The following is a 27776-nucleotide window of genomic DNA, read 5'->3' on the forward strand; positions in this document are numbered from 1 at the left end:
CCATGAAGCTCCTGGACAACAACTGTGTTCTCCATTCTGAGCCTGGGCATGCTGGCTTCTTTTCTTGGGGTCTCATTTTCCTTATTTATGAAGCAGGAATCAAATGGGACCATGAATGCCCCTTACGTGCTACAAGGCCCTTTGGAGTGGTAGGTGGGGCGTTTGGATCTTGAGGCTTTGTATTGTCATCCCAAACTTTTGACTCTTCTTTTTCCTCAATAGGCGTCTAGGACTAGCCAGTTCCAAGGCTGGTTTTCAATGAATGGTCAATGGGATGATGAATGGAAGAAAGAGAAAGGGGAGTGAAAGCCAAGGGCATAATTTGATTCTCTCCTACTGAGGTTTGATTTCTAGAACACAACCCATGTTTTTCCTTCTAGTCACATTAACAACGCTTAACTTGAGCACTTTCCATAAGCCAGGCCCTGTACTAAATGTTTTATGTGCGTTTTTCTGTTTAATTTTTGAAGATGAGTCTTAATAGGGAGGTTACAGCACTCAGTATGAACTTGTGTGGGCATCAGGATCTGGACCATCCTAGTCTTGAGTCCTAGCCCACGATGCCCAGGGACTCTCATCCTTTCTACCAGTCATGGCCTCCCTCCTCAGTTCACCCCAGTACAACGAACTCTTTGTTAGCCTGACCTGATGCCAGCCTTGATATGTGCATCCCTCTGGGACAGCAAGGAGCACACTGTATTGTAGTGGTCTGTTCCTTTAGGCAGGTTGTGACCCGTCAGGACAGATTCTCATAACTGGGGATTGGTGGACATGGTAAATGCTAAAATACTTTCATGTGTATGCCCTGCCATTACTGAATAAACTGTGATACTTGTCCCCATGGAAATCTGAAAACATCTCAATAAGTTGAACCTATGGCCGAGACAGTAAGTTGTTCAAAGGGATTTTTTTTTTTGTTGTTGTTGTTGTTGTTCAGTCTTGTTTGCCTGTGACTTTGAATTCTAGAATAATCCTAAGGCCAAAGGGCAAGCAGCCAGCAGAGTACTCCAGTGAGCTGAGAATGCTAATGGATGATTGCATTGTGTAACTCCATCTTCTCACCCTGAGTATGGGCGGGCCCGGGCAGGTGGAGCTGAGGGGTCTGGGAGGTAAGCTGTGGCCCTCTGGGCAGCCCCTCCTCTGCACTGGAAAGTTTTGCAATGTCCTGGAGGAATGAACAGTGTCTGACTCAAGACTCTGCTCCCTGGTTGTCATGGGTGTGTGGAGACAGGGGAAGGAGCTCACGAATCACCCGACACTGTGAAGGAGCCTGCCTTGGGCAAGACAGCAAATGCGCAGCTGTGCTGTGGATCTTCCTTCTTAAGCTGGCATTAAGACAGCACAGCTGTTCACAAACATTTGACTACTCTTCCTACAAGATGCTAGATGCCGTTGAGGGTGGTATTCCTACCCATGGGGTGGCTATTGAGCACTTGAAATATGGCTAGCATAATCGAGCTCTGGACTTCAATTTGATTTAATTTTAGTGGCTGGTAGCAGTAGACGGGACAGTGTTGGTAGAGAACATTTCCACCATCTTGCTTCTGTTGGCCAGCACTCTAGGTGGCTCCTAATTTAATGACAAGCTAAGCATGATTGAGAGAGGAATCAGGAGCATCTAGATCACTTCATTTCTTAACTAGTGCAAAGTTGTGGTAGGGGTCCTTGATCCTTAGTTTCCCAGCACCAGATTAACCCAGAGGTCCTATTTTTTTTTACATCTTTAATATTTCTTCCTTTTCCTACAAGAAGACACTGGTCAACTTCACTGGAGAAATGTTTTCTAAGTGTCTCCAGGGAACATCAGTATGTTTTTCTGCAGCCATCATGGCCCAGTTCAGTCTCAAAGGCTGCCTGCTTTGCACAGCAGGGAGAGATGCTGCATTCCTGGTCCTTGGACCTGAGATCCTAGGAGAGCATTGACCAATCAGGGAGAATCTCTCCATCCATCATTTCTGAGTGAGAATAATATCTCAGGGATATGACAGCAGGAACTCACTCCAACATGCAAGGAGGGTTTCCGTTTCAAAATATTTACTTCAATAAACTTTACATGTTTGAATTTTATAGAATAAGCCACTGACAAATATTGTACAACTTTGATCATTTATATGTTCTTCTCAAAAAGTGACTGCCCTTTCTTTACATTTTCCTGTTCTTTTTCCTCCTCCCAGGAACTCAAGAGAATCCATTGAACAAAAGAATCCATTGAACCTCTCTGACTGTAGCTGAGTGTGATCAAGGTAAACCAGAAGTCCAGGATGGGGGGACCCCCCTCCCCAAGCCTGTACCAGTTTAGAAGACCTCTTCTTTATGAAAAATTTTAGGAGATTTGTTTTATGTGTATGAGTGTTTTGCCTGCATGTATACATGTGCACCACGTGTGCGCCTGGCACCCGGATCTTCTACAAGAGCAGTGGGTCCTCTTGACTACTGAACCATCCCTCCAGCCCCCCCCCCCCAAGCCTTTTATGTTCTCCATTAATTTACCCTGAGCACCCTGCCCCCACCCCTTGGCTGTATCTCTGGGATAGACTGTGAGGGGGAGGAAGTGGAGCGTAGTGAAGGATTGAACTGGCATGCAGGGAGAGGAAGCAGTAAGAGAAAAACAGAAAAGACTGAAGCAGGGATACAGGACACCAAGGTCTGCTTTGGGCTGCTGCTCCCCACATCCATGTGAGGGCCTATCATACCACGGGCCCTGCCCCATCCTAGTGTTCTAGAAAGGCTGTCAGAGAGGTTATGACAGGAAGGGGTCAGGAAGCAGTGATCCAATCGGGCTTGGGACTCCTGGATTCCAGGGAATGGAAGCAACTGAGAATTGACTTTCTGGGTGTTTCGTGACAGGAACTGGCTCAAGTCCATTCGATTAGAACACTGTAGATACACTGTGCCTGGAGTCAGAGGCCTTGTTATGGCGTCAGTGACAATTGACTGCTGTCTTAATTCAAACTGGCAGCCAGTTGTCACGGAAACCATGTTACTTGTGTGGTCTCTGATCCTGGTGATCCATTCTTGCGGACTGTTATCTGACATCCCGTCTCTGTTGTCTGGTTCCACCTCTACCCCGAGTCTTTTGTCTTAGGGGGACTGAGAGCTAGAGGTGGGAAGGGCATCTGGTGGGTAGCAATTGGCTGGGAAGGGCGTGTGACATGGGTAGAAGCCTGGCCATCCTGTGACCTGTGAAGGCCAGTCAGGGGCACCACAGCAAGCTCCCCATGTGACCAAGGGGCAAAGAATCAGGGAGTGCTGCTCTGGTCAGAGGCCTGTGGATGGAAGGCCTGTTTGCCTAGTGATCCAGGGTTTTGTAGGATGGCAGAGCGAATATAACTGCTCTGTCTGTTAGAAGACCCAGGTGTAAGAGCCACCACTAGACTGCCACCCTCTGACGGCGTGGAGTAGAATCTTGAGCACCAGGTAGCCCACGTGAGCAAGCAGACCTCAGTTTCCATCCAGTCTCATCACATTCAGGGATTGTTCTCGCTACTGTAATGTCATAATTTGGCTATGCCATTAATTAGGCGGTGATTTGCCACTTTCTATAATGGTCTCCATGGGGGAAATATTTAAAGAGCTCCCCAGTAGATGTACAAATGAGCTGTTAGGGTACAATCCACTTCCAAGTTGGGAATTCTCTGCCTTCATAACATGGTGACAGTATAATCAAAACACCAAGCAGTTCATTCTCTTAGCTGTAGCCTGGAGAGGAACGGCTCTCCCTGACTCAGAACAGATCTTATGGGCATGTCCTCAGGTACCACAGGGCACATATGGCAATAAACCCTGGTCTGCGTACCTAGTCTCATCTTTTGTAGCAGTTACTGGGGGTATCTTAAAAGAACAGGTCACTTGGGGGGGGGGAACCATGAGGTATTACAAGTTTATTCCTAACATCATTGTACATCCATCCACAGTTATGAGTACCTACTGTGTACAAGATACTTGCCTGAGCATCAGCATAAATAACAACGAACACCTTTACAGTTTAATCATTCATTTAAACCATGGCTTCTATATCCCACCTCCAACACACCATGCACTGCTACAAGTGCAGGGGATTGCTTTCCGGGTGTGTGCTGCCTTTGAGACCGGATGTGTGATAACCTCACATCTTTCCTTTCGGAAAAACCTTCCTCCACACAGAACATAGCTAGCTTATGTGGGGCATCTCCTTACCCTTTCTGTCTGTGTCCACTTTGCGTGGGCACGTAACTGCAGCCCATGGAAGAGATCACACGAGTTTCCATAGCTTTCTAGTAGTTACTGCCAAGAGCCATTCATTGCTGCTTAGAAGAGGGCCCCTTGCTGAGTAGTTATGGGGTAATGTCCCCGAGAGGTCTTGGACCACATTAAACACCTGCCAGTGGTAAGGAGGACCTTGTCGTGAGTTGCAAGCAAAGAGCTTTGAATGGATTTGGAACCATACTTCAAATTTTTAGGTACAGGTAGAAGTTCAGAAGCATATAGGAACCACTATCTATGTCTGTATCAATATACACTGGAGTGTAAGACTGTAACAGGTTCCTGGAATGTCCAAATGTATTCCCGGTAAAATACTATGTAGGTATAGGAAGAGGAAAGCACCCATCTCCAACCTGAATGGCATATAGACAGTGCATAGAGCCTTGCATGGCTATTTAATTGTGCATATGTGCCTAAATCTGGACATATCTTCCCATAAGACCTTTCTGCAAGTATGTACATTTGTGCAAAGTACATATTAAATGGCCACATGATAAACAGAATATACTGTTCCATGTACCTGTTGTCCAAATATACATACATACAATGGCCATGTGCATCTACTCGGACTCCATCTAAAGTGCATGTATACATGTTTTCTGTGCTTTTGTGATGGAGTATATCAGAGACAGTGTAATACATGCTTGGGACTACAACACAGAGCACTGTTATTGGACACGTAGCTGCCAAGACAGTGTAAGAATTGTCCACACGCTCCTATCCAATGGGATGCTCAGTCTGACATTTGTTCCTTGGTTGAAGTAATCTGTAGGCATGAGTGCATCACTGTTAAGGCTCCTCCTGAGTCTCTGTGGTTGGAAGGAGGCTGGGCTCAGAGGGGAGGACACTGAGCTTCCCATCCCTAGATAGGCAGTGATGGCCGCTTCTCCATCTGGAGGAGCTTGGGCTGAGCAGAGATCCAGAGGTCTTCGTCCTTCTTTTTCTTCTTCTTCTTCTTCTTCTTTTTCTTCTTCTTGTTTGGGTCTGGCTGCTGGCCGCTCTTGGGTGGCCGGCTGCAGCAGCAATGGCAGCAGATGAAGAGGAGCGTAAGAACTACCACTAAGGGCAGCCCCAGGAGGACAGCCAGGCAGACGGTGTTGAAGACGCCCCTTTCGTGTCTGGTCCGGATGGTTTCCCAGATAGAGTTGAAGAGGGAACTGTTTCTCTCCATGGTGCTGGGCTAGTGTGGGGCCAGAGGATCCCAACTACCTAACAAGCCCCGGACTCCACAGAATGCAGTGCTGGCCACTTGTAATTGATTCCTCTTTTGGCTTTGGGTTTGGGCATGTCACCAGGAGCACCTGGAGAGAGTAAAACAGACAATTCAAGGGAAGTGCAGAGGAATGGTCCACCATTTTCACAGTGTCAGTGGCTTTAATGCTTAGAAAGGAGAAGGAATTAACAGTTTGCAGAGTTTATTGAAATTGTATTAAGACTCAATAAACAAAGTGCATGTAATGAGTCAATAACCATTAACCCGTTCTCATAATGTACACACATGCTTTTGGGCTTAGGATAAAAGAATTAATATTACATCAGACCTGGTACACACTAGGTGCTCAGTAGTTGTTGGATAAATTAATCAGTGTGTATACCATGTGTTTTCTGGTTAATTCTCACCCTATACCCTCTAAAGTGACAAGCCTCAATCTTTTCTCAACTGTTGTTCACCTGGCAGGTGATGAATGTGTATTTCCCATATGATAGCTTTGTGTGTAACTCCCTAGGAACACAGCTTATCATTTTAGATGCTCCCTAAAGCTTAAACACACGATGAGATTTCCTCTACCTGGCTAAGAGGTCATCGATCCTCATCTTGCCACATCCTTGCCACCCTGGGTGCTTGCTCTATTCTCCACTCCCTGTCTCCTCTTCTCCTTACACCGCACTTCTATATCTGGTCCTCTCTGCTTTCTACTCCCTGTCTCCCCTTCTCTTTACACCACACTCCTGTATCTGGTCCTCTCTGCTTTCTACTCCCTGTCTCCCCTTCTCTTTACACCACACTCCTGTATCTGGTCCTCTCTGCTTTCTACTCCCTGTCTCCCTTTCTCTTTACACCACACTCCTGTATCTGGTCCTCTCTGCTTTGTACTCCCTGTCTCCCCTTCTCTTTACACCGCACTTCTATATTTGGTCTTCTCTGCTTTCTACCCTCTCCTTCTTTCTCACCCCACTTGCTACTTGCAAGCAAAACTTCTCAATCTCCTCCCTACCTGTTCCTTTTTTCCTCACAGAGAGAAGCCTAACAGCCCCCTGGAACTGATGCTTGGGAACAGGCATGGGGCCCCTGTCCCAAACTTAAGAGACAGGGACCATCCTCCTATTCTTGAACAAGTAGATTCCCTTTCTTCACGCCTCTACATCGCCACACATATCTTAGGGAGCAGCTCTCAGGTGTAGACTCTCAGAGGGTCCCGTGGATTCTGGAATCCACAGGTTCCTGTGTTCAGAGGTAACTTTGGGAACAGACATGATTCAGAGAAATTGAGGAGACCCCTTGCTGTATAACACATTACCCTGGACTTGAATATCAACAGTAACTGACTTTCAGGCTGGAAACTTCGGCTAGTTCTTTCACTTAAGGACGACAGATGTGAGTGAGGTCTGAAGTGGCGAAGAAGATGTCTGAGGCTACATGGAGTTGTAGGGAATGTCCAGAGTTTTGATAATGAATCCAGCATCCTCTCAAGGATGCTGACAAGCAGATGTGAATTATACAGCATTTTACCTGGCACTTTGCTGACCAACAGGGTTTCCACATGTCAGCCACTATAGGCTTAAACTTATAATCATCAGCCATAGACTCCTGAGTGGTTGGGGCATGCTGTCTTTTAAGTGAGGAATAGGATAGTGCTGTGACTGTGGACAGGTGTACCAGGAGGCCTGTGTGTATCCTGAGCTCCAAATTCCAGGTTAGTTCAGGTTTAGTTCTGCTGCCTGGAGGCTAAAGATGTGCTCCACACACAGTGGTAGGTTACAAGGTGCCCTGGAGGTTGTCCTAGAGGAAGTTTAATTCCTTGGATAACATGCTTTATAATTGTCCCATATACTCAGGGGCCATATGCCCATCTCAGCTCCACTTGGCCTGGTCTGCTGACCTTTGGCCTCAACCCAAGTGGTATTATTTGCACAGTTCTTGCAGTGGCACAGATTGGCACCTATTACTGTACCCCGTGGCCCACAGGAACTGAAGTAATGCTATAAAAACACAAAAATGATTTTAGCCTATGTTTTCAAAGAACTTATTATGTGCCAGGCATTGTTCTAGGCACATTCTACCCATTAATTCACTTCATACTCACTGACTCATTATTACCTTATGCAGCAGATGTGATCATTTTCCATCCTTCAGCTAGAGATGGAGGCACAAGTCACAAGATACATGAGTGGCAGAGCTGGACTTACTCATTCTGGGAAGTTTGGCTCCAGATCGCCAAAGAGTGAACTATTCACAGGCATTGCTCTGGGCCTCCTAGTTCTTTGTATGGAATTAACCCATTTTTGGCAAGTAGCCCAGGATTTGTAGAATCTTAGACTCCTTGGCTATTCCTCAGACTGACTTAAGCATTTATCCCATTCTACTGTCTGCAAAGAGATTGATTTCTCTGTGTGAGACACTTCCCCAAAGCACTAAGAGACCCAGAACAAAACCCAATTCCTTCCTAAGTGCAGGTTTACAGAAAGTGTAAGCCCAAACTAAAATTCAATATGCAACCAAGTAAAAAGTACTCTAGAAAGCCATGTCCTCTCACTGGAGGCATTGCCTAAGCTACTGGGAGGGCTGGAGACACCCCATGATGTGGGTCTGCCAATACACCATTTCATTCCAAGATTCCAGGCTCCCTGGAGAGAAAAGCAACCACAGATGCAGCCGTAATTCCGTAGGTGCCCCCCCAGCCACACACACACACACACACACACACACACACACACACACACACACACACGCCAGAACTCCACAGGCCCGCCCCCCCAGCCGCAAACACATAAGCCATAACTCCATAGATACTCCTTAGCCACACAGACAAGCCATAACTCCATAGCCCCCAGACACTTACACATACCTAACTCCACAGTCCTCCCCCTCCTGACACAAACACACACACACACACACACACACACACACACACACACACACACAAAAGCCACAACTCCACAGCACTCCCAGTGCCCCCCCACAAACCCCTCACACACATAACCCATAATGCCACAGCCCCCCTCTGCCCTCCCCACAGAAGCCATAACTCCACACACACACCCACTCCTGCCATTCACACACATAAGGATTTCTCCTCCTCTTAATTTCCATTATATTTTTCCCATGGCCCTTTGCTTTGCCTCGGTCTTGTATACCCAGTATTTTTTGGTTCACCTAGAGCAGTGGTTCTCAACCTTCCTAATGCTGAGACCCTCTAATACAGTTCCTCATGTTGTGGCAACCCCCTCAACCATAAAATTATTTTGTTGATACGTCATAACTGTAATTTGCTATGGTTATAAATTGTAATCTAACATCTGATATCAGATATAGGACTCCCAAGGGGTCTCAACCCACAGGTTGAGAACCACTGACTTAGAGCAAGTGTTCTGTTCTGTTGTGGGAGGATTCAGCTGGTCTCCTCTCACTTGATCCCACATATAGCCATCCTGAGACCAAGGGCTCCTTGCATAGAATCTGTGACACCAAGACCACACTTCCTCATAACCTGTTCTGCATCGGGTGGTGCTGGACTCTGCAAAGAGCAGGGGATCAGCAAGAAGAAGGGTCCCGAACCATGGAGTATTAGTAGTAGTAGGGCAGTCTCCAGCCATGTACAGATTCTCTCAAAGATAAATAAGATTTTAATCGAGAACTTTGGGCACAAAGAATATTTAAACATCTCAGGCAGAGAGCAATGTCTAGAACATGAACGGAAGAACAAACTGCTGTCCAATGAGTCTGAAGCTCAGCATAGGAGAGGAGGAGACCGGAAGAGGAGGGAGAAGGGTGAGCCATGGCTGGGGTAGAGAACTGGTCTCATGTGGAACTTTGTAGCAGTCACTGCAATCCGAGCTGACCTTTAGGAAAAGATCACAGATCTGAAAAGCTCTGTAAAATATTGTAAGAGAGCCCTTTATCCATTTCACAAACATTTATTGGACATTTGATTTGTGCCAGAGTCTGTGCTGGGCATAGTAGATTCAGCAATGAATGACAAAGTTATGGTTTCTGACACCAGCTTTTAGAGCCCAGGGCAATTATTATTATTGAAGGATTGTGACATAAAAGACAAATATAATAAGCAAATTCCAACTTAGATTGCTTAGTTGGCTGAAATAGAAGCATGCATTTGGATTATGTGTTTATCTCAACGTCCCAGACTCTCCTATCCTCCACCTTTGTCTTAAACACGTCCATCCCGTGGCACCTAAAATAGCCTTTGAATAAATAGATTTCTTTTCAACTAAAGCTAAGTCAATAATTCACTTCTGCATTCTTAAAGGTACTTGTGAGAGTCAGCTCTCCACACAGGCAGAGAGAGTACTCATTAACATTTGGGAACCTAGTCTGGGGAAAATTGGATTAAAAGGTATTCTTTATATTTTTTAATCTAAGAATTCTTGTCTAGGCTCCCCAGGTTACTTGCTGAGCACTGCTAATCTATAACATTTCATTAGTATTTATGAGCTTTGTGCTATTAGCATTTTCAGGAAACAATCAAATATCTCCTCAGTGGGATGAATGAAAAGTTAGGGCTTCCATGGGACAGTATGCAAAAGAAGTCACACATTGAGCCAAATGTACTCTGGAAGAGCCTATCATTTTGTTACTTTCAAGTATCACTGACATAAAAAAGTCATTCATCCATTCTTGTAACGTGAACAATGGATGCCAATCAATCTTCATGTGTGTGCTTGTGGGGGTGGGCTTGAAAGAGGGAGAGAATTGGGGAAGTTTCCTTCAGTTTCCTAGAAACAAAATATTATTAATCTCTACACTCCTCTGTAGTGTCTAGCCAGGGAAGGAGTCATTCATTCATTGTTGTTTCCTCACAAGCTTCTTTCTGCCTGAATAGGAGGTGACGGAGGGGAAAGTGGTACTAGAGTCAGAAGATCTGGGTTTGAGGCTCAGATTAACCCGTATGACCATGGCAAGTTAGTGAACCTCAACTATAAAATGAAGCTAATAAGCATTTCTCTAATGCTGTGAGGATCCACACAGCCCAGCCTATTTCATACGTTTTGTGAACTGTAAAATATACAGACGTGATCCATAAAACTGCAGTATTGGTGAAATTCCAGCTTTGAGCTCTGGCTTCCCATTACCTCCAAGCCCGGTCCTCATTGTTAAAGAGGCCTACCCCAAAAGCTGGTTCTCATGGAGGAAGCTTTGAGTTCAGTTCCAGCTCAGGGACCTCTGGACCCCATGTCTGAAGTCCTCAGCAATAGGGACTTACCTTCCACCTCTGGGAAGTAACCAAGGACAACAGCAATGGGCTGTATGTGTTGTAAATCTCTTGGACCGCCTTGGCTCACAACTCAAAGAGGGCTTCTAACACCTGGTATTTGGGTTTTGTTAGGTGGTCTTCGGCTCTTGGAGGGAACATTGTCAATCCAGATGGGAAAATTTTATTAAACTATATATGCATATTTATATACAGCCATGTGTATTACAGGTTTTTTATTTTTGTTTTGTTTTTTGGTAGATTGTTACTAGCATGATTCCTTATGACTTTTTCAGACATTGTTACTGTTACGTTATCTTCCTTCTATATTTATCTCCCTCCTCTTTCCTAACTAGTGCTCCCTCCATTTTTCTCATTTTTTTCACCATCAGATTATTTGTACCTTAATAACACCCTCTTTATTGCTCCCACACTCCCACCCAGAAATGGTCCCTTTTAACTTTCCTGGTTTCTGCAGTTACTCTGGGCTATGTACTCACATCTGAAGATTTGGAGCCAGGGGCCTCAGATGAGAGAGAACACGTGGCATTTGTCTGTCTGTGTCTGGGTTACCCCACTCAATATGATCTTTTCTAGTTCCATCCATTTCCTGTAAAGTTCATGATTTAGTTTTTCTTAAAAGCTGAGCATTTTTCCCTATGCACCACAGCACCAGAAGAAGTTTCCAAAGGAGGGAGGCATCCCAACCAACTGCCTTACCCAGCTACGCCACCTATGAACCGCACGATGATCGAGTGTAGTAGTGGCACACATAGCTTGGTGGTAACCAATAGTTTCCTAATTGGACTTAAGACCCACTCAATAAGAGGGAAACCATGCCTGGTACTGGAAACCTAGCTAACTACTCAAGGCTGGTAAAGTCATGTCTCTTGGAGAACCCACAACTGCTACTTTACTAAACTAGCATAATCCCTAACAGAAGAGTTAATGACCTCACAGCCTCAGGTGGGATGATAAACACTGGACAGGAAAGTTGACGTGAATGGGCTGTCAGGATCTGGAAGGCTCCTGATAAGGGAGTCCAAAGGATGCTGTGTCCTCTTAAACAAAGGATTTCTCTTTCTCCAGAAAACATCCGCTCCTGATAAGATGAACATACCAGTGTCCTTCGGTAATTGTCAGTTTGAGACTGCAGGGGAACTGACTAAAGCCTGGTGGCAAGGCTTAGGCCAGCAAATGCCAGTCATTCTCCTTCAGCCTCACCTATGAGCTCCACAGTCCTCTGAACGCCAGCAGGTTTCCCTCAGACGACCATTCTTCCCCGCCTCTGGATGCCTAGAATTAAAGCCATAGACCTGCAGGCTGGCCGCAAGCAGGCAGCCCTTCATGAAGCCCCTTTCACTTGGAAGGGTTAGGGTCTTCTTTTTGTACATTTTTGAAATTATAATTACATCATTGCCCCCTTCCCTTTCTTCCCTCCAAACCCTCCCACGTCCTCCCTGCTCTCTTTCAAATTCATTTTTCATTGATTTTTACATAATACACAAATATATAATAGATAAATACAACCTGCTCAGTCTGTAGAACAGTGGATCTTAACCTTTCTAATGCTGCGACACTTTAATACAGTTCCTCAGGTTGGTGACTCCCAACCATAAAATTATTTTTGTTGCTAGTTCATAATTGTGATTTTGCTACTGTTACAATTCACAGTGTAAATATCTGTGTTTTCCAATGGTCTTAGGTGACCCCATGAAAGGGTTGTTTGACCCAAAGGGTCACGACCTACAGGTTGAGAACCCTGCTGAACGTTGTCTGTATGTACGTTTTCAGGGTTGACCATTTGGTATTGGATAGCCAATTGGTGTGCTCTTTTTTGGGGAAGACTATTTCTCCTGCCCTTAGAATTTCTTAGTTGTTTGTAGCTCTTTATGTAGGGTTGAGGCCTCATGGGCTTTCTCCATCCACTTTAGTATGTCTATTATTGTTTTCCTTATTCAGCTCATTTTTAGGCAGTCATGTTGGTGAGACTTTATGTGTACAGCTTCTGACATTTGTAAAGACACAGTCTCACAACAAACTCCCCAATCCTCTGGCTCTTACCGCCTTCCTGTCCCCTCTTCCAAATGGTCCCTGAGCGTTAGATGTGGGAGTTGTAGATGTGACCGTTGGAACTCTGCATTCTGATTGGTTGTGGTTTTCAGTAATGTTCTCCCCCTGTTGCAAAGAGCAGGATTTGTTTTGTTTGGTTGATTGTTCGTTTTGTGGGAGTGAGTATACAGGTGTGATTCATTCCTCAGGGAGGGAGAATTGAATCTCAGAGGCAAAAGTCACTGCAGAGTTGTGTCCAAGGCTGTGCTCAGGCTGGTGCATGCTGTGAGAGCCTTGGGTTTTAGGCAGAGCAGAATTATAATGATTGTCTACTCCATAAAAAAGCTGTTGTGCAGGTGTGAGAAAACAGACTGGAGAGGCAGAGGTGGGGAGGCCATTCCAGTTGTTTGGAGAGAGTGGCATCAGGACAGGGGATGGTAGTGGTGGAGATGGTGGGACACAAGGCTTAGCTCAGATGTTCTCTAGATGTGAGGTGGGGAACTTGCGGGACACGAGGAAGTGTTCCTGGGCTCTACTTTCCTTCTAGCTCTGGTCTCCTATGAGGAGTCTGAATGGATGTGTGTGTGTGTGTGTGTGTGTGTGTGTGTGTGTGTGTGTGTGTGTGTAAATATGTAAATCTACATTTTCTTTTATTCACAAAGAAGGAAGAAGAATCCCACTGAGCAGTTCCTGACCCCCACCATCTCTAATACCTTATCCAGCCTTGCCTATCCAAACCTCACCCCAGTTCTCAAACCACTCACCTTACAAAGTCCCTGTGGTTATGATAGCATACAGTTCACAAAGCAAGCCTCTCTGGCTGTGAGGGCACAGAGTGGAGCCTTAGCCAGTGGTATTGACTTTGCTGACCTGAGTTGTATTTTAGTGACAGCTTTTACCCTGCTAACCTGAAACATTTAGGTCCCCTCTAATGCAGGGAAGAACTGTGTGAAACAAAACCTGTTGGATCGTGGCAAATAATCTGCATGCAGAACATTGCTTTTGTTACTGAAACCCAGAGCTAGACATTATAAAAATAAACATATTTCTCTAATGTAATGAACTAGTTCTAATAAAAGTTGGAGGCTTGTTCTTGCCCTAAAGCATACATATATGATATATGACTAGAAATTGATTGTTGAAAGAAAATAGATAGTATTTTCCTCCAGAATCAATGTTGCAATTATGGTTACAATTTGAACAAAAATACAAATAGATCATCAGTATTGAAATGATTATGATAACCTAGAGTTCTTAAAAATGATCAAAGGTTACTTTATTATAATGCACTTCCTGGATTAGAAGAGCCTTGAGATGGGCCACTGGGTGAGACTCCTTTAGATCGTTAGTAAGAAGTCTGGAGTCCATTGCTAGAGGTCAGCCATTAACAACTGGCACAGCCAGAACCAGAATCAGTATCTCCCTCTTCTCAGCTCACCTTGCCAGGCTTTCTCCAAAGAAATCCTTAGAAATGGGCACCTAGGTGGTGTCTTGTAAAAATGCACCTACATGCTGCCATTCTGGATGCGGGCCAGAAGACCTTGCAGCCCCTTTATATCTCCAGGGACTGTGGGAATGATGCTGGCCAAGGTCCCCTCCTTGTTCTGCTTACTCATATGGCCAGGGAAGGACAGCATGAGCCGGGGACAGCGGAGATGAAGATGTCTCTGAATGAGCATAGGGTAGAATTTAACTGCTATGGGAAGCCACTGAGTGCCCCCTCCCCATCTCCTCCCCCCACCCCTGCCGTTAGCCCATCCCAACCAATACAGCTGATGAACAGCTCACATTGATACTGCTTACAACATGTGTGCTGAGTTCTACACGGCTCCTTGAGAGCAACTTTGACCCAAGAATAGATCACCTCAGTGACTGGAAGTTTTGAGACCAGATATCCTGGTCTGAATTCTGGCTCTTCCACTCACTAAGTGTGCCACATGGCAGGTCATCCTCTCTCTCTCGGGGGCTCAATTTTCTCACTGGTAAAATAGAGCTGAATACAGTAGTAGGCTGTTGTTAGAAATAACTGTGCCAGTTGGTAGTGTCTCCTAATCTAGCTAGGCAGTAAATATGATGATTTGACCTCAAGCAAAAAGACTCGCTGGCTAAAATAAACATCCCTCAGCTCCCCAGCTAATGATGATTTTGTTTGCCTTTTATAATTTCAGCATGCTTCTGATGTAATAATTTTGATATGCAAGCCTCTAAAAGAGACTCTCTCCCCTCTCTCTAGTTTTCCTGGAACATGGAGGCTCTTTCTAAACATCTCACTCACTGTTGTTTTCCTAACCATTGATTCCAGAACTGTGAATGGACATCACTTAGAGGCAGAAATGCATCTCTTCTTCCTCTTCTCATAGACCTCACCTGACTGTGTGGAGTGGTACTCGTCTGGTTTGTCACCTCCATGTGACACTATCCTTTATCGCCTCTTCCTCTCCCTTTTCCCTTCTTCCGGAATACTTAATGAGCTGCTTGTACATGGTAATTTGCATCCTAGGCACTGCTGATAGCCTCATGAACGAGAGAGATGTGGCCAAGCAACGTATTCTCTACAGGGAGAAGACAGTAGACAAGTGAACAGGGAAATAAATCCAAATGTGTTCTCATTTCTATAAAGAAAATAATTACAGAGGTCTCTGCAGAGGTGACTTGGTGGGGGGGGGGATGACAAAGATCCACTTATGCACAGAGACATGGACAAAGACCCCCCCCCCAAGGCAGGAGCAGAAAAGGTGGGGCTCTTTGGGGAGAAGGAACAGGGATGCCCGGGAATGAGGGTGGTAGCACATGTGATAAAGATGAGCATTTTCGGAGCAGGTCTTAGCAAGTGGGCTCAAGCCCTGTGGGTGGGAAAAGGAATGTTAAGGGAAGGGTCTTGAGATGTAGACGTGTGCTCTCTTCAAACCCAATTCTGCCGTATTCATCCAAGTGCTCAAACTGGTCTCTAGTTTTTTTTCTTCCTTAAATCTCTCTAAACTCTAAATGTGACTTGTACCCACTGCTTAACCCTTGGTGACATGGAAATCACAACTACTTAGCATGGAGGACCAGTCTCCTGTGATCTGTTCCTCCTCCCATCCCAGCCTCATCTTCTACCCCACTGTCATCACCAAGTTTCCAAGAACATTCCCAGCCTTCCCCACTTGATGCTCCGAGGTGTTTCATCTGCCCCACGTCTTTCCACCTCCCTCTCTCCATCCACTCCTCAGGAGGACTCCTGGTCATTCGGGCCTCTCCTTGAGGTGTGACCCCAGATCTCCTGACCCCCACAAAATGATTGCCTTTTCTTCTGAGTTTCCACAGAGGCAGTTACCTAGCAGAGACCTGATCTCAATGCATTATAAATGTGTTTTCTTTGAAAAATTACAAGAATTCAGGAAAATGCAAAGGGTTATGTAAAACTCAAACACTCTTGTGTTTGCTGACTTATTTTTCATACTCACTTTTTCTAGGCTCCTCATTGAGGGATTCTCACTCCTCTGTACGGCTTGAAGATCTAGCTTTGTGCTTATCACATAACAGGTGATAACGAACATTTGACACGGAAAGGGATTCTGTTAACATTTAAACCCATTGGAAGAATGACCCCATCATCTGGATTCTAACTCCAAAATGCCTTTCAAACGCATCCACTTCTCTGCACTTCCAAGACTAGATCATTGCCCCTGTTAATTGGGTTCATGCAGTGGCCTCCTTACCAGTCTTTCTGGCTCTACTTTTCCCTTGCTCTGGTTTGTCCTCGCCACATGAACGGGCCACAGTGCCCCTGTCCCTAGCTTATGCTCCATTATGCCCCATCAAATGAAGTATAAAAGATAAATACTATACCATATCCCACAAATTATCCCTCCTGCCTCCATTGCCTGGTCCCTGCCTTCATCATACATGCCCTGTCAACATCATCTGGTCCCTGTCTCCATTGTCCAGCCCCATTTCTGTCTCTGACATTGTATAGCAACCCTTTCTGCTTCATTCACTGTATCCTATCCTGGGTTTCTCTACCTGCTCAAAAAATGTATCTCTTTGCTTGGCACATGTAACCCCAGAACTTGATACGAATACTTTATAACACTCAGGTCTTAGCACAGAAGCATTTCAAATTTCCTGCAATGGTACCTCCATGAGGAGCTTCTCCTGCCATCTTGTCTTAACATCTTTGCAGTATGACTCACTTTGAAATACTTCATTCATTCTAATTCCTTCCTCCCTCCTCCTCCTCTTCTTTGTCTTCCTCCTCCTTCCCCTCTCTCTTTCTCCCCTTTTCTCTTCTCTTCCCTAACCACACGATTTCCTGCTCATGGAGACATACATGTTTAAAGCCTGTCATTCTCCTCTGGAATATAAGCCACACGAGAACAGGGCCTCTGGCCTGGCTTTTCCCTTTGAATGTCCAGATTTGGGCAGGGAGCTCTATGAATGAACGAAGTTCACCCAGGGGTTCTGAAAAAGAAAGTGAGAGCCCTCCTGGACATGAATCAATCATTCAGGTCACCGGGAGAGAGAACAGAATGGAGGGTAGAAAAGGGGAGCGCTGATCATAACTGAACTTTGAGGATAATTGCCCATCCATCTAGCACTGTCCAGTCAGGTCCTCCAGCCACAGAATTCGCTGGAGAGGGAAATAATGTCCATGAAAATCCCATTATCAGGAAAGCAGTTGGGAGTGGTGTATGTCTTTATCAGCTTCTAAATAATCACCTACCTTCCCGGTGCTCAGTTACAAAGAGCCCATTGTAGCCGGGACTTCTGGATAACAAGGGGCCCTTCCTAATTACTATATGCTCTATTTCAGGTCCAGCAGAAAAGAAAATTAAAAAGCTCTATTTCACTTTGGGTTCAAATGAGTCAGTCTCTCAATCAATCAAGTATTAATTAAGCCATGCTAGGACATACAGGGAGAGTCAGAGATACAGCCTCTTCTTAAAAATGATACCAGGGAAATAATTAGCAAATGACTTAGGAACAAAGGAAAGAGTTTAAAATGGGCTTTATTTTGACTTTCTTTGATTTTCTATTATGAAAAACACAGAAGGTCTGGAGTCCAATTCCTCTATTCGTCTTTATTTCTCACTGTCCTTTTTCCTTCCCTCTCTTTTCTCACCTTTGCCAGAGACCCCGAGAACAGCTCATTCCACTTGGTCCGCTCTCAGGAACACTCTCTGGCAAGCATGGCGCTCTCTGATTCCTTGAGACATCCAGCTGTGCTCACGTGAGCACGGCATCTCCAGCCCACAACAAGTCAGCAACTTCCTCAGGTATACCTCCCAGAGACGGTAAGGAAGATGTCTCCTAACCTTTCTCCTCATAAGCCAGAAATGTGTAGCCAAGGACTTTGTCCCTTCTGCCCACATGGTAGAGGGTCTGGGAGCATTCACACCCATGCTTTGCGCTCAGCTTTTCCCTCTGGCTTGCAGGGTGGGGCATTTATGTATTGTGCTGCAGCACTTGGCCCTGAGTCTGACACAGAGCCTGGTGGAATGTGGACTGACGTCTTCTGAGTGACTGACTAACCAGAGAACACATTTCTAGGTGAAAGGAGTCAGAGCGTGTGCAAAGCACGTACTGCCCTTCACACGGCGGGTGCCTTAACATTGCCTTGAAGAGTGCAAAACATCATAGTATCCTATAATATCTGTTTGGTAACAAATCATTTCGTTCTGATCCCTGCTTGATCAGACTTGCTTTAACGGGTGCATTGACTGGCTCCCAGGAAATGAGGGCAGCTACAGCTGGCGCTTTCTCTCTGCTAACTTGTTGCCTTTCGTGACTCTGTCCCTACTCAGTCCTCCTTCCCCCCAGGATTGAGTTTCTAGGGGGTTTGTTTTGTACATCACTATCAGCTGTTCTCTTCTTAGCTTCAGCTAGAATACTCACTTGTTTTCATTTGTCCTGGCTTCTGACTTAGATACTTCAGAAGGCCAGAGCACAGACAGGCAAAGGTCCTAGCACCTTCCACAAGAACAGATCTGTTGACTCAAAGGCCACCATTTGTTGAGGTCTTGCTAACTGCACAAATCTCTCCTTTCTGTGTGTGTGCGTGTGTGTGTGTGTGTGTGTGTGTGTGTGTGTGTGTGTGATCAAGCCTTTATATCAAGGTTGAATTAAACAACTCAATGTAATCTTTTTTTTTTTTTTATCTGTACTGAGGAAACTGAGGCCATCAGAGATTTAAAAAATTCTGTCCAAGGCCGTGGAGCTTCCAAAGGGCAAAATGAGGTTTTGATCTAATCCCAGTGGAACACAGAGGTTCTGCTGTAGCTTCTCTGGTATGTGATCTCCGTTCTCAGAAGACCTTTCTGTTAGGATGATGGTTTCTCACCCAGTAATCCCCTACAGCAGGTGAGAACTTCCACATGTGCCACATCCTATGGAAATACCCCGATGATATTTAGATTGTGATTTTAAAGGGCTCATACTTTCAACATTTAGTTTTATTTATGTAGATGTGTATCTACTTGCTTGTGTGCTACATGCATGCAGTGCCCATAGAGGCCAGAAGAGGGCATCAGATCCCTTGGAATAGGAGTCACAGGTGTTTTTAACCCCCCCCCCCCCCCCCCCCCCGATATAAGTGCTAGGAACTGAACTTAGGTTCTCTGCAAGAGAAGCGAGTGCTCTTAACCACTGCATCATCTCTCTATAACTGTACATCAGTAGGGGGAGCCTGGATTCGAGCCAGGGACCTCTTGATCTGCTGTCTAAGGCTCTATCCTTGAGCTATACCTCCTGATGGGGCTCAAATTTTAACAAGCCTACACATGGCAAGAGGGAAGCGCAACCCAGCACCCTGTCAGAAGGCGATGGGCCTCCAAGGCATGAGCCTTCATGATGGGTACAATGCCCACTTGTATTCCAGGAGTTATACCCAACACACCCATGCTTTATTATGATGATGACTAATCCCTTTTCCTTTTCACTTATATAAAATCCTCAGTTTTTAGCTAATCCTAATATTGAGCTGTACTAACATCCCATGAATGCATAGTCTGTGGAGCTTTAAAAGGGCCAGAGTTCTCTCTGATCCCTGTTTCATCTAGTCCTGTTCACTACCTGGTCCCCGGAGGCGTTTAAAGCTTGTAGCCTGAATTACAAAATTCCTGGTGTAGGGACCACATCACACATTCTCTGTGCTACCACCATCTGTGTAGAGAGAGCTACCCAGCAACGGGGAAAGCAGAAATGAGGACAAAGAGCCAGCCTGTCTGAACAGCAGTCACCTCCTTGCTGACCGAGCTTCATCTCTGGTTAATGCGAGGAATGATAAAGATGAGGAATGATTGCGGAGGAGCTAGTACATATGCAGATATCCCTGGGCTCAGTGCAAAATGCTGGGAGAGGGGTGAGGTGCAAAGAATATTAAGCTAGGGGTCAGAGGAACCAGGTCTAGTTCCAGGTCAGTTGCCTTCCATGTCTTTGACCTTGGACAGCATCATTTAAACTTTCTGAGTCCTTTCTTTGTCTGAGAAATGAAATTATTTCCTGCCCTGGCTCTCTCTCATGAAGAACAGACAAGACATGTGAAAGAACACTGAGGAGGGGGAAAAAACCACAATCGAAATGCCAGGGAGTGGCATTTTAAGGAAGAACACAAAAATGACCGCATCAAACCTAGAATCGGAACCCTGAGCTTTTCTTCCCAGGGCAGTGCTCCACCCACCCACACCACTCCCCCCCACCAGGTCCCTTATGAATCTCAGCCATCAGGAGCTGGGTTTCCAAGGCCGAGGGTCCATGAATGCACACGGACACCACTCACACTCTGTACATCCCATCCGATCACATCCCGGTCTTAGTCCTCACCAAGTCTGTAGCCATGGGTATGGTTAAGGACCACAGTTACTCAGCTCTCATTTTCACTCTTTACAAGTGTCTGGCGAAAGTCTGGAGCCAGTTTTTGTGGGTGTGGTAAAGCAGCTAGGTGAGGTTTTATTTTTGGAAGGCTCAGGCCTCTGAGGTCATCTGCAAGTTAGGAGTGGCTGGGGCGGGGTGGCACCATTTCTGTTCCGTAAATAAAGGGGGAGTTCAGCTCCTGGGGGACTCCAGCCGCTGTTGCTTAAGTCTTCCAACTCATATCCTTTAGGAGGGAGAGGGGTTTTTTTTTTTTTTTGCAAGAGGACAACCAACTACTTATGTGATTCAAGGGCTCCTACACAGGTGGCAATTAAAAAATAGACCTTAAATTAAAAGTTACATTTTTTTTTTTTAATACCGGAGAAGGATATTTAGAGTTCTACGACCTGCAGCACTAACAGAACGGCGGATTTATTTCTCTTTCTCAGTGGTGATGGGGGAAGGCTTTACAGGCTGGAAACTAATGGTGTGGCAAAAATATACAATTATGCGACTTGAAAGCAGTACAGATAGGTTCTATTTTCCTTTCCATTTCCCCCTTCATTTAATGTTAACAGAAGTTCAAGGCAATTAAGAGTCAAATACTACCTTCTTACAGGGTTAAGGTTCAAAATGCCCATGCCAAATCGGGGAAGTGAGCAGAAATATCGTCCTTTCCATAATACCTCACCCTTGTGGAATGTATAGCATGGTGTGATGATTCCGAGTCACCAGGCTTTGGGTCACAGCCTCCTTTGTCCCAGAGGGTGAACAGTGTGGGGGATGAACCCTCACCTGCCCTCTGCATGGGTGTAAATCTGTATCTCTAAGAGTGCATGGAGACCTTTTCCTTTTCATCATCTGGATAAATAACAGTTGATAGATGCACAGGACATATATCATTGAGCTAAGATACTGAGTACAACCAAGTGCCAGGCAAATAGCATCTTTTCGCTCTACCGTTCTAGCGCTCTTTCTCCCAGATATATGCCATTTCTTTAGTCTTGGATGCAGCTGTCTCTTTGTTAACTCTACCACCTTCATCCCTTCCCTTCACCCCTTCCCTTCACTCCCTCCCTTTACCCCTTCCCTTTACCCCTTCCCTTCATCCCTTCCCTTTACCTCCTCCCTTTATCCCTTTCCTTCACCCCTTCCCTTCACCCCCTCCCTTCACCCCTTCCCTGATCTAGTCTGTATACCAAACATGTGCCTCCTCATGTCTGAAAAGCCTTTTCCAAAGGAAAACAGTTACAGAAGTCCTCCTTCACCCAAGGTTCCACTTTCTGCAGTTCTAATATCCTGCCATCAAAAAACATTACTGAGAAAACTCCAGAAATACACAATTTACAATTCTTAAGCTGTGCACCATTCTGAGGATTGTTATGACATCCTGGCCAGTGTGCACAGCTCAGAACATGAATCACTCATTTGCACCGTCTCCACACTGTATACACTACCCACCTGGTACTCCCTTAGTAGCTGCTTGAGTTATGAGATTGTATACGAAGGTATGGCAGTGCTATGTTCAAATAATTTTCACTTAACAATGACACATATAAGAAGGGTACTGACGTTGGCAACCATGACTCATATAACAAGGGTACTGATGTTGGCAATATTTATACGTATTATATATTTATATATATTATAATATACTGAAATAGGTATATATCCTAATAGACTCAAATTCAAAATTAGATATTTACCTCATCTGGATTAGCTAGGTAACATGTACATAAAATGTATATATATAAATCTTTTCAGTAAATTGTATATAAAACAGTAAAATTGCAGTATATATTGCCAATAATACATATATTAACCTATTTCAGTGTATTATGATCAATCTATTTATTATTTTTACCGTAATGTTTTACCATGGCTAATTAATAAACTAAAATTAATTGCAGGTATAGATAGACAGAAGAGAGGTAAAAACATGCACACACACTTATTGTCCTCAGCTACAAAATCTGGCTGTGGGCATTTGAAGAGCTGCAAACTCGTAGACAGAGGCATGACGAGCAGGTATGACTTACTCAGTATGTGTCTTGGGACAATCACTCAGTTGCTCTGGGCCCGTTTCTTTATCTCCAACATGAGGATAATCTAGAATACACAAAAAAACTTGTGTGTATGTATTGTTTAAACTGTTCCCAGAAGACAACTAGAGACACAGACTGGCTTTCCTCTCATCCACCCATGTGTCTAAGGAGAAACATTCGTACTCCCTAAAGACAGACACACTCTCAGCTGACGACGTGAGGACCTTCTCACAGGGTCCTCAGGTGAAGTAGGTGGTGCATGTGATGCACACCTAGGCTTCTAGCAACTGTACATTCAGTCAGAATTGGTATCATCTGGTAGATGAAGGCACATGACAAGCAACAGCAACAACAACAGCAACAACAACAACAGTCACTCCTTGGTTCTGCCCAATGCCAGAACAGCCTAGAGTTCCTGGGAAATTTATTCCAGTGATAGGAGAGCTCCCCAGTTTCTTCCAGAATGGAAAGGTAGTCATCACTCCGCCTAATTCCAGAGAAGTTCTTCCTGTCACGGTAGTGGAGCTGAGGCCTACTTGATGTCTAAAGGTGCTGGAAATTTGAGTCCTTACGTGCACTCTGGGTTTTCAAGGACTAACAGCACGTCCACCCTGTTGAGCAAGTTCGGACATGCACATTCCATCCATTTCCGAGAGGCGGTGGGGCTGCTCTGAGAGCAGCTGGAATACCTGCGCTAGTGGCCACCCTCTGGTTGTTCTGTGATGTCTGTGGGTTAGAGAATACTTAGGAGTCTCCCTTGACTGTTTACTGAGTCCCTGTAATAAAAATAACACTACAAGCACCACTCTTTACACTTAAAGAGGCTCATAGCGTGAATACATATTTGTATCAATGCAATATGCCATTTGAATTATTTCCTTGTAGATGCATGTGGATTTCATGTCAGGAAGTGTTAGCTAAGTATCTACTATGTGATTGGTATGTGCTAAAGGGCAGGAGGGGTAAGAGTGGTGACATGGTTTTTATCTTAAGGGAGTTGCCTTAGAACACCGCAAGTTCCTGTTTTGCTTAGCCAGAGGGCAGGTCAAGTCCTGCAGCCTCAGACGCCTCAGGTTTCTTATCACTAGCAGTGAAGATAATAATAGCTCCACTCATCATCCAGCATTAATCCCAAAGCCCACAGTAATATACGTGTGAATTCTTTGTAATTTGAAAATGCCCCGCAGAGTAGGTTTTGTTGTTCTGAGGCCGAGATCTGTATCCCAAGCTGGCCTCCAATTTATTACTTTGCTGAGGATGACCTTGAACTTCTGACCTTCCTCTACCCCACCACCCTTCTAAAACCTAGTTTTTTAATCTATTCATTTTTCTAAGCCTCATTTAAAACCTTGTTCTCTTGGGAAACGTCCTGGGACATATTAAAGATTTGGAGTCCCAGCTCTGTGCCCTTACTGTCCCTATATTCTGGCCACAGCCCATTGCAACATTAGGGTAATTTTTTATTCCATCATCCTTCCTCCTTTCCACATGGGATCTACTCCCAACATGGGATTGCCCATTCTTGACTTTCCTGAGTGCTGGGATTACAGGTGTGTGCCATCATGCCAGGTTTTATCCTTTCGGGGAATCGAACCTAAGGCTTTATGGATGCTAGGCAGGCACTCTACTCATTGGACTACATCTTCAGTTCCCCCAAAGTAGTATCCAAATGCTAAACTAAGAGCCAGCAAGTGCCTTGATGTGAGTTCTATCAGACTAGAGAGGTAAATATGGGCTCTAAGGTGGGGTGGCAAGAGGAGGCGAGGCTGTGCTGGCCTGTGTTTGAATTTAGTCTACACGAGGGTCGGACAAGCTAATGGGGAAAGGGGTCTTTGGGGTGAATTAAGACTACATGGGAAAGACTTGGGGGGGGGGAGCATGCGTAGTCTGAGTACGAGCTGGCAAAGAGGATGCATTCTGAGGACGTACGAGAATCGACACTGGGGGGACTCGGAGTGCCTGATACAGGTTCAGTGCAATGAACCCCACAGAGGTTCCAGAAGTTGTGGACCGAGACCTGATAATGCCAATGTTCCAGTGGTCAGACCTAATGTCCTTTCATTTAGGATTACCAGCTTTAAGTAACTACCCCTGGGGCCAATGGCAGTCTGTAGGCAGAGTATTCATGTATATTACAATTAAAAATCTTAATTAATAGCATACTTTCTCCCTCCCTGAGACAAAAAATCTGATTATGATCTGAAATGAAATATCACCAAACAAATAAGAAAGAGGCGTTTATTTATTGATCTCCTGATCCCTTGGGAAAGGAGGTGGGAGCAAGAATGCCTATGCACTCACTTCTCACCTTTGAACTGACACCAAGTGGGCCTAGCTTTATTTATGATTGAATTGAGTACTGTTCCGACCTCACATTTACAGCTTCTAGACTTGGGGGTGGTAGGGGAGAGGGTCTCATCATGTAGCCCAGGCTGGCCTCGAACCGGAGCTCCTCTAGCCTCAGCCTCCTTAGTGCTAGAATTATAGGCCCGCACTAGTACACCCAGCTCAGGGGTTTGTTAATGGACTCTAAACATGTTTCCATTGATGCAGAAAAGGGAGGGATCGCTTGCCCTGTTTCACAGGCGGATAAAGAATAAGGATTTGTTCAGAGTTACAAGGCTGTTGTGCCGTCCCGGGAAGACAGGGTGTAGTTTTTGTGTCCCTATGTGATGCACTCCTCCCTATGATACTAATTCCTGAAAAGCTATAACAAGGGCACCAAGCAGCGGCCCCCAACCACTTTGGAAGTTTATGAAGCCTTCTCTTTCTCACACTCTGAGATCCATGGTTCCCCTCCTCTTTGGAGGCCTACACAAGCTTCTCTAAGTGTACCCCATCATTGTTCCCAACACCATGGAGTTTCTTAGTCTACTCATCTTCTAGACCTCAGTTAAAACCTTGTTCCTCTTGGAAACACTTCCTGGGTCATGGTAAAGGTCAGAGTCCCGGCTCTGTGCCCCTTCACTGTCTCAATATTCTTACCACAGCCCATGGCAGCATTAGGGTAATTTCATATTCCACCATCCTCCCTCCTTTCTACATGGGATCTACTCTCATCATGGGATCCCCAATATCTGAGACCTATTTTGTTCCTGAGAAACATTTACCAAGTTAATGAATGGACATCTTTTCTAGATGAGAAAAGTTATTGAAATTAAGGCTTATTGAATAAAAGGCTTATTGAAATTAAATGACTTGTCCAAGGTCTCACAGCTATCAAAGATGCCATGGCAAAACTTTCTACCTGTGAATACCCAGCATTCTTGCCCAGGCACACTGGGTTCTATATGTCTAGGTTCTGTATGTCTAGGTTCACATACAGTAGTTAAAGAAAAGATACTTAGAAAAAGTGCACGAACTGGAATTTCAGTATTCCTCATCTGGAGAACTCTTTTAGCCTGGCCACTGCTCAGGTGCCGATGTTTCTGGGATTCCCAGAGTAGGCACACTCTGCAGGCCAAGGTGATTGGCCTCAGCGGACACTGGCCTTTTCGTGGGACACCATATGGAATTTTAAGATGGCGTTACCTAAAAGTGGCTCTCCCATGTTGTTGGAAAGCCCTGCCTGCTCGTGTTTTTGACATATATATATTCTTGGACTGATGACATGTCACATAGTGACACCAACTGTCACACAAACTGAGTCCAGGATGTGTGTGTGTGTGCAGTATCTCACTACCCCATTGCTATTACTACAAAAAGTGTCTGTGTTAGCTCCATTCTTCCCAGAGGGACTCTCTTTGCTGTCTTCTACTCTCCGTCACTGAGCCTGGGTTGTTGACATCACTGAGGCTGGGAAAACCAAGAGCTCCCGTTTCCGCTCCCTGCAGTACAGCAGTTTGCCTCAGCTTCGTCTTGCTACCCACTGTATACACGAAGGACATCTCTCTTTTCTAGGACGTTCCCCCACAATGCTGCACAATGAAAAATAAACACTCTCCCAGCTCCCTGGGTAAAAGATTCAAAACTGAACTGAAGACAGGCTATGTTTAGAAATTCGTTTCTTTTGGGGGAACCGGGTGAGCACAGGGGAGCACCATAAGGCAGGATTAGTTATGTGTCCCAAAGGGAATCCAAACAAATGGTTACAGAGCAGCAAGGCAGGCTGAGTTCATCTCTGGGAGGAATGTTTGGAAGGATCCAGGCAGGCGAGCTTTGAGTGGGCATGTAAGACAAGGCAGGACGGTGGGAAAGAACCTGAATGCAGCTTGGTAAAGGAGAGAGGTGGTCCGAAGGAAGAATCCAATTAAAGTGACTCAGGCTCCAGCTCAGATCTGGAGGTTTCCAACCTCCTTGTTACTATGACAATACTCAACCAGCTTCCTCCTCTGACCCTCCCTCTTCCTGGACCTTTCTCCAGCTGCTTTAAATGCTAGGGCATTCCAGGGAGCAGCCTGGCACATGGCAGGGATTCCTCAGGGCCGTGGCCTATGGAGGAGACTATTGGGAAACTTTCTTTCTGCACGTATTTCATGAGGTATTCTGACTTGAAAGTCCAGGGATGAGGAGTCACTGCTGACACACCAGGCCTGAAAACCTTCAAGTATTTTTTGTGTTTCATCAAGGACGTAGACTGTTGTATGAAAGCTTGAGTGACCACTGGTGGTTTTCCTGTCTCCTCCCATCCCCCACTCCAACCATGCTTTAGCTCTTTGCACATCTTTATATTAGATGTAATCTTGATTTCAGAGCTGTTATGAGGCCTAGGGCAACTGGAGCTGGTTGGGTTCAAAGGGATTCTCATTCTCTTTCTCTACACACACACACACACACACACACACACACACACACACACACGCACACACACTCTTCCACACTCCCATACCCCCCACTGGGGGGAATAAACAGACACACAGACAGATAGATAGACAGACAGACACACTCACACTCACACTCACAGACACACACAGAGACAGAGAGATGGGGGGCATAGAGGGAGATACAGAGGGAAGGGGGGAGAGAGAGAGAGAGAGAGAGAGAGAGAGAGAGAGAGAGAGAGAGAGAGAGAGAGAGCTTTGCGTAGCAACACCGCCCAATATTTAGAATAAGTTTGTGTAAACCAAATGAGGTTTTGGGTAATACCTGGACCAGTCTGTGGGTGAGAGCTGAGAGATGGGAAGTGTGTGTAAGATGGGTGTGCCTAGTGAAGGGGATTTCTGTGACCTCACTTCCA

At 45.3% G+C, this 27776-nt stretch overlaps 1 protein-coding gene across 2 annotated transcripts in view; it reads right to left on the reverse strand.

Annotated features, from left to right (window-relative positions):
• Positions 1-4096: 4096 nt before the first annotated feature.
• Positions 4097-27776, reverse strand: part of Kiaa0040 (KIAA0040 ortholog) — a 32585-nt gene continuing 8905 nt past the window's right edge. Inside the window, exons 1-2 of one of the 2 annotated variants that reach the window (XM_059280696.1) lie at positions 22595-22680; positions 4097-5543 (exon numbers count right to left, since the gene is read on the reverse strand). In XM_059280696.1, the coding sequence (XP_059136679.1) occupies positions 5105-5413 (309 nt within the window). In that variant the 5' untranslated portion in view covers positions 5414-5543; positions 22595-22680 and the 3' untranslated portion in view covers positions 4097-5104. Of the gene's footprint in view, positions 5544-22594; positions 22681-27776 lie in introns of those variants that run through there. The other variant, XM_059280697.1, reaches the window with a different exon arrangement.

This window comes from Peromyscus eremicus, chromosome 15, assembly GCF_949786415.1.
Source record: "Peromyscus eremicus chromosome 15, PerEre_H2_v1, whole genome shotgun sequence".
Classification (NCBI taxonomy): Eukaryota; Metazoa; Chordata; class Mammalia; order Rodentia; family Cricetidae; genus Peromyscus; species Peromyscus eremicus.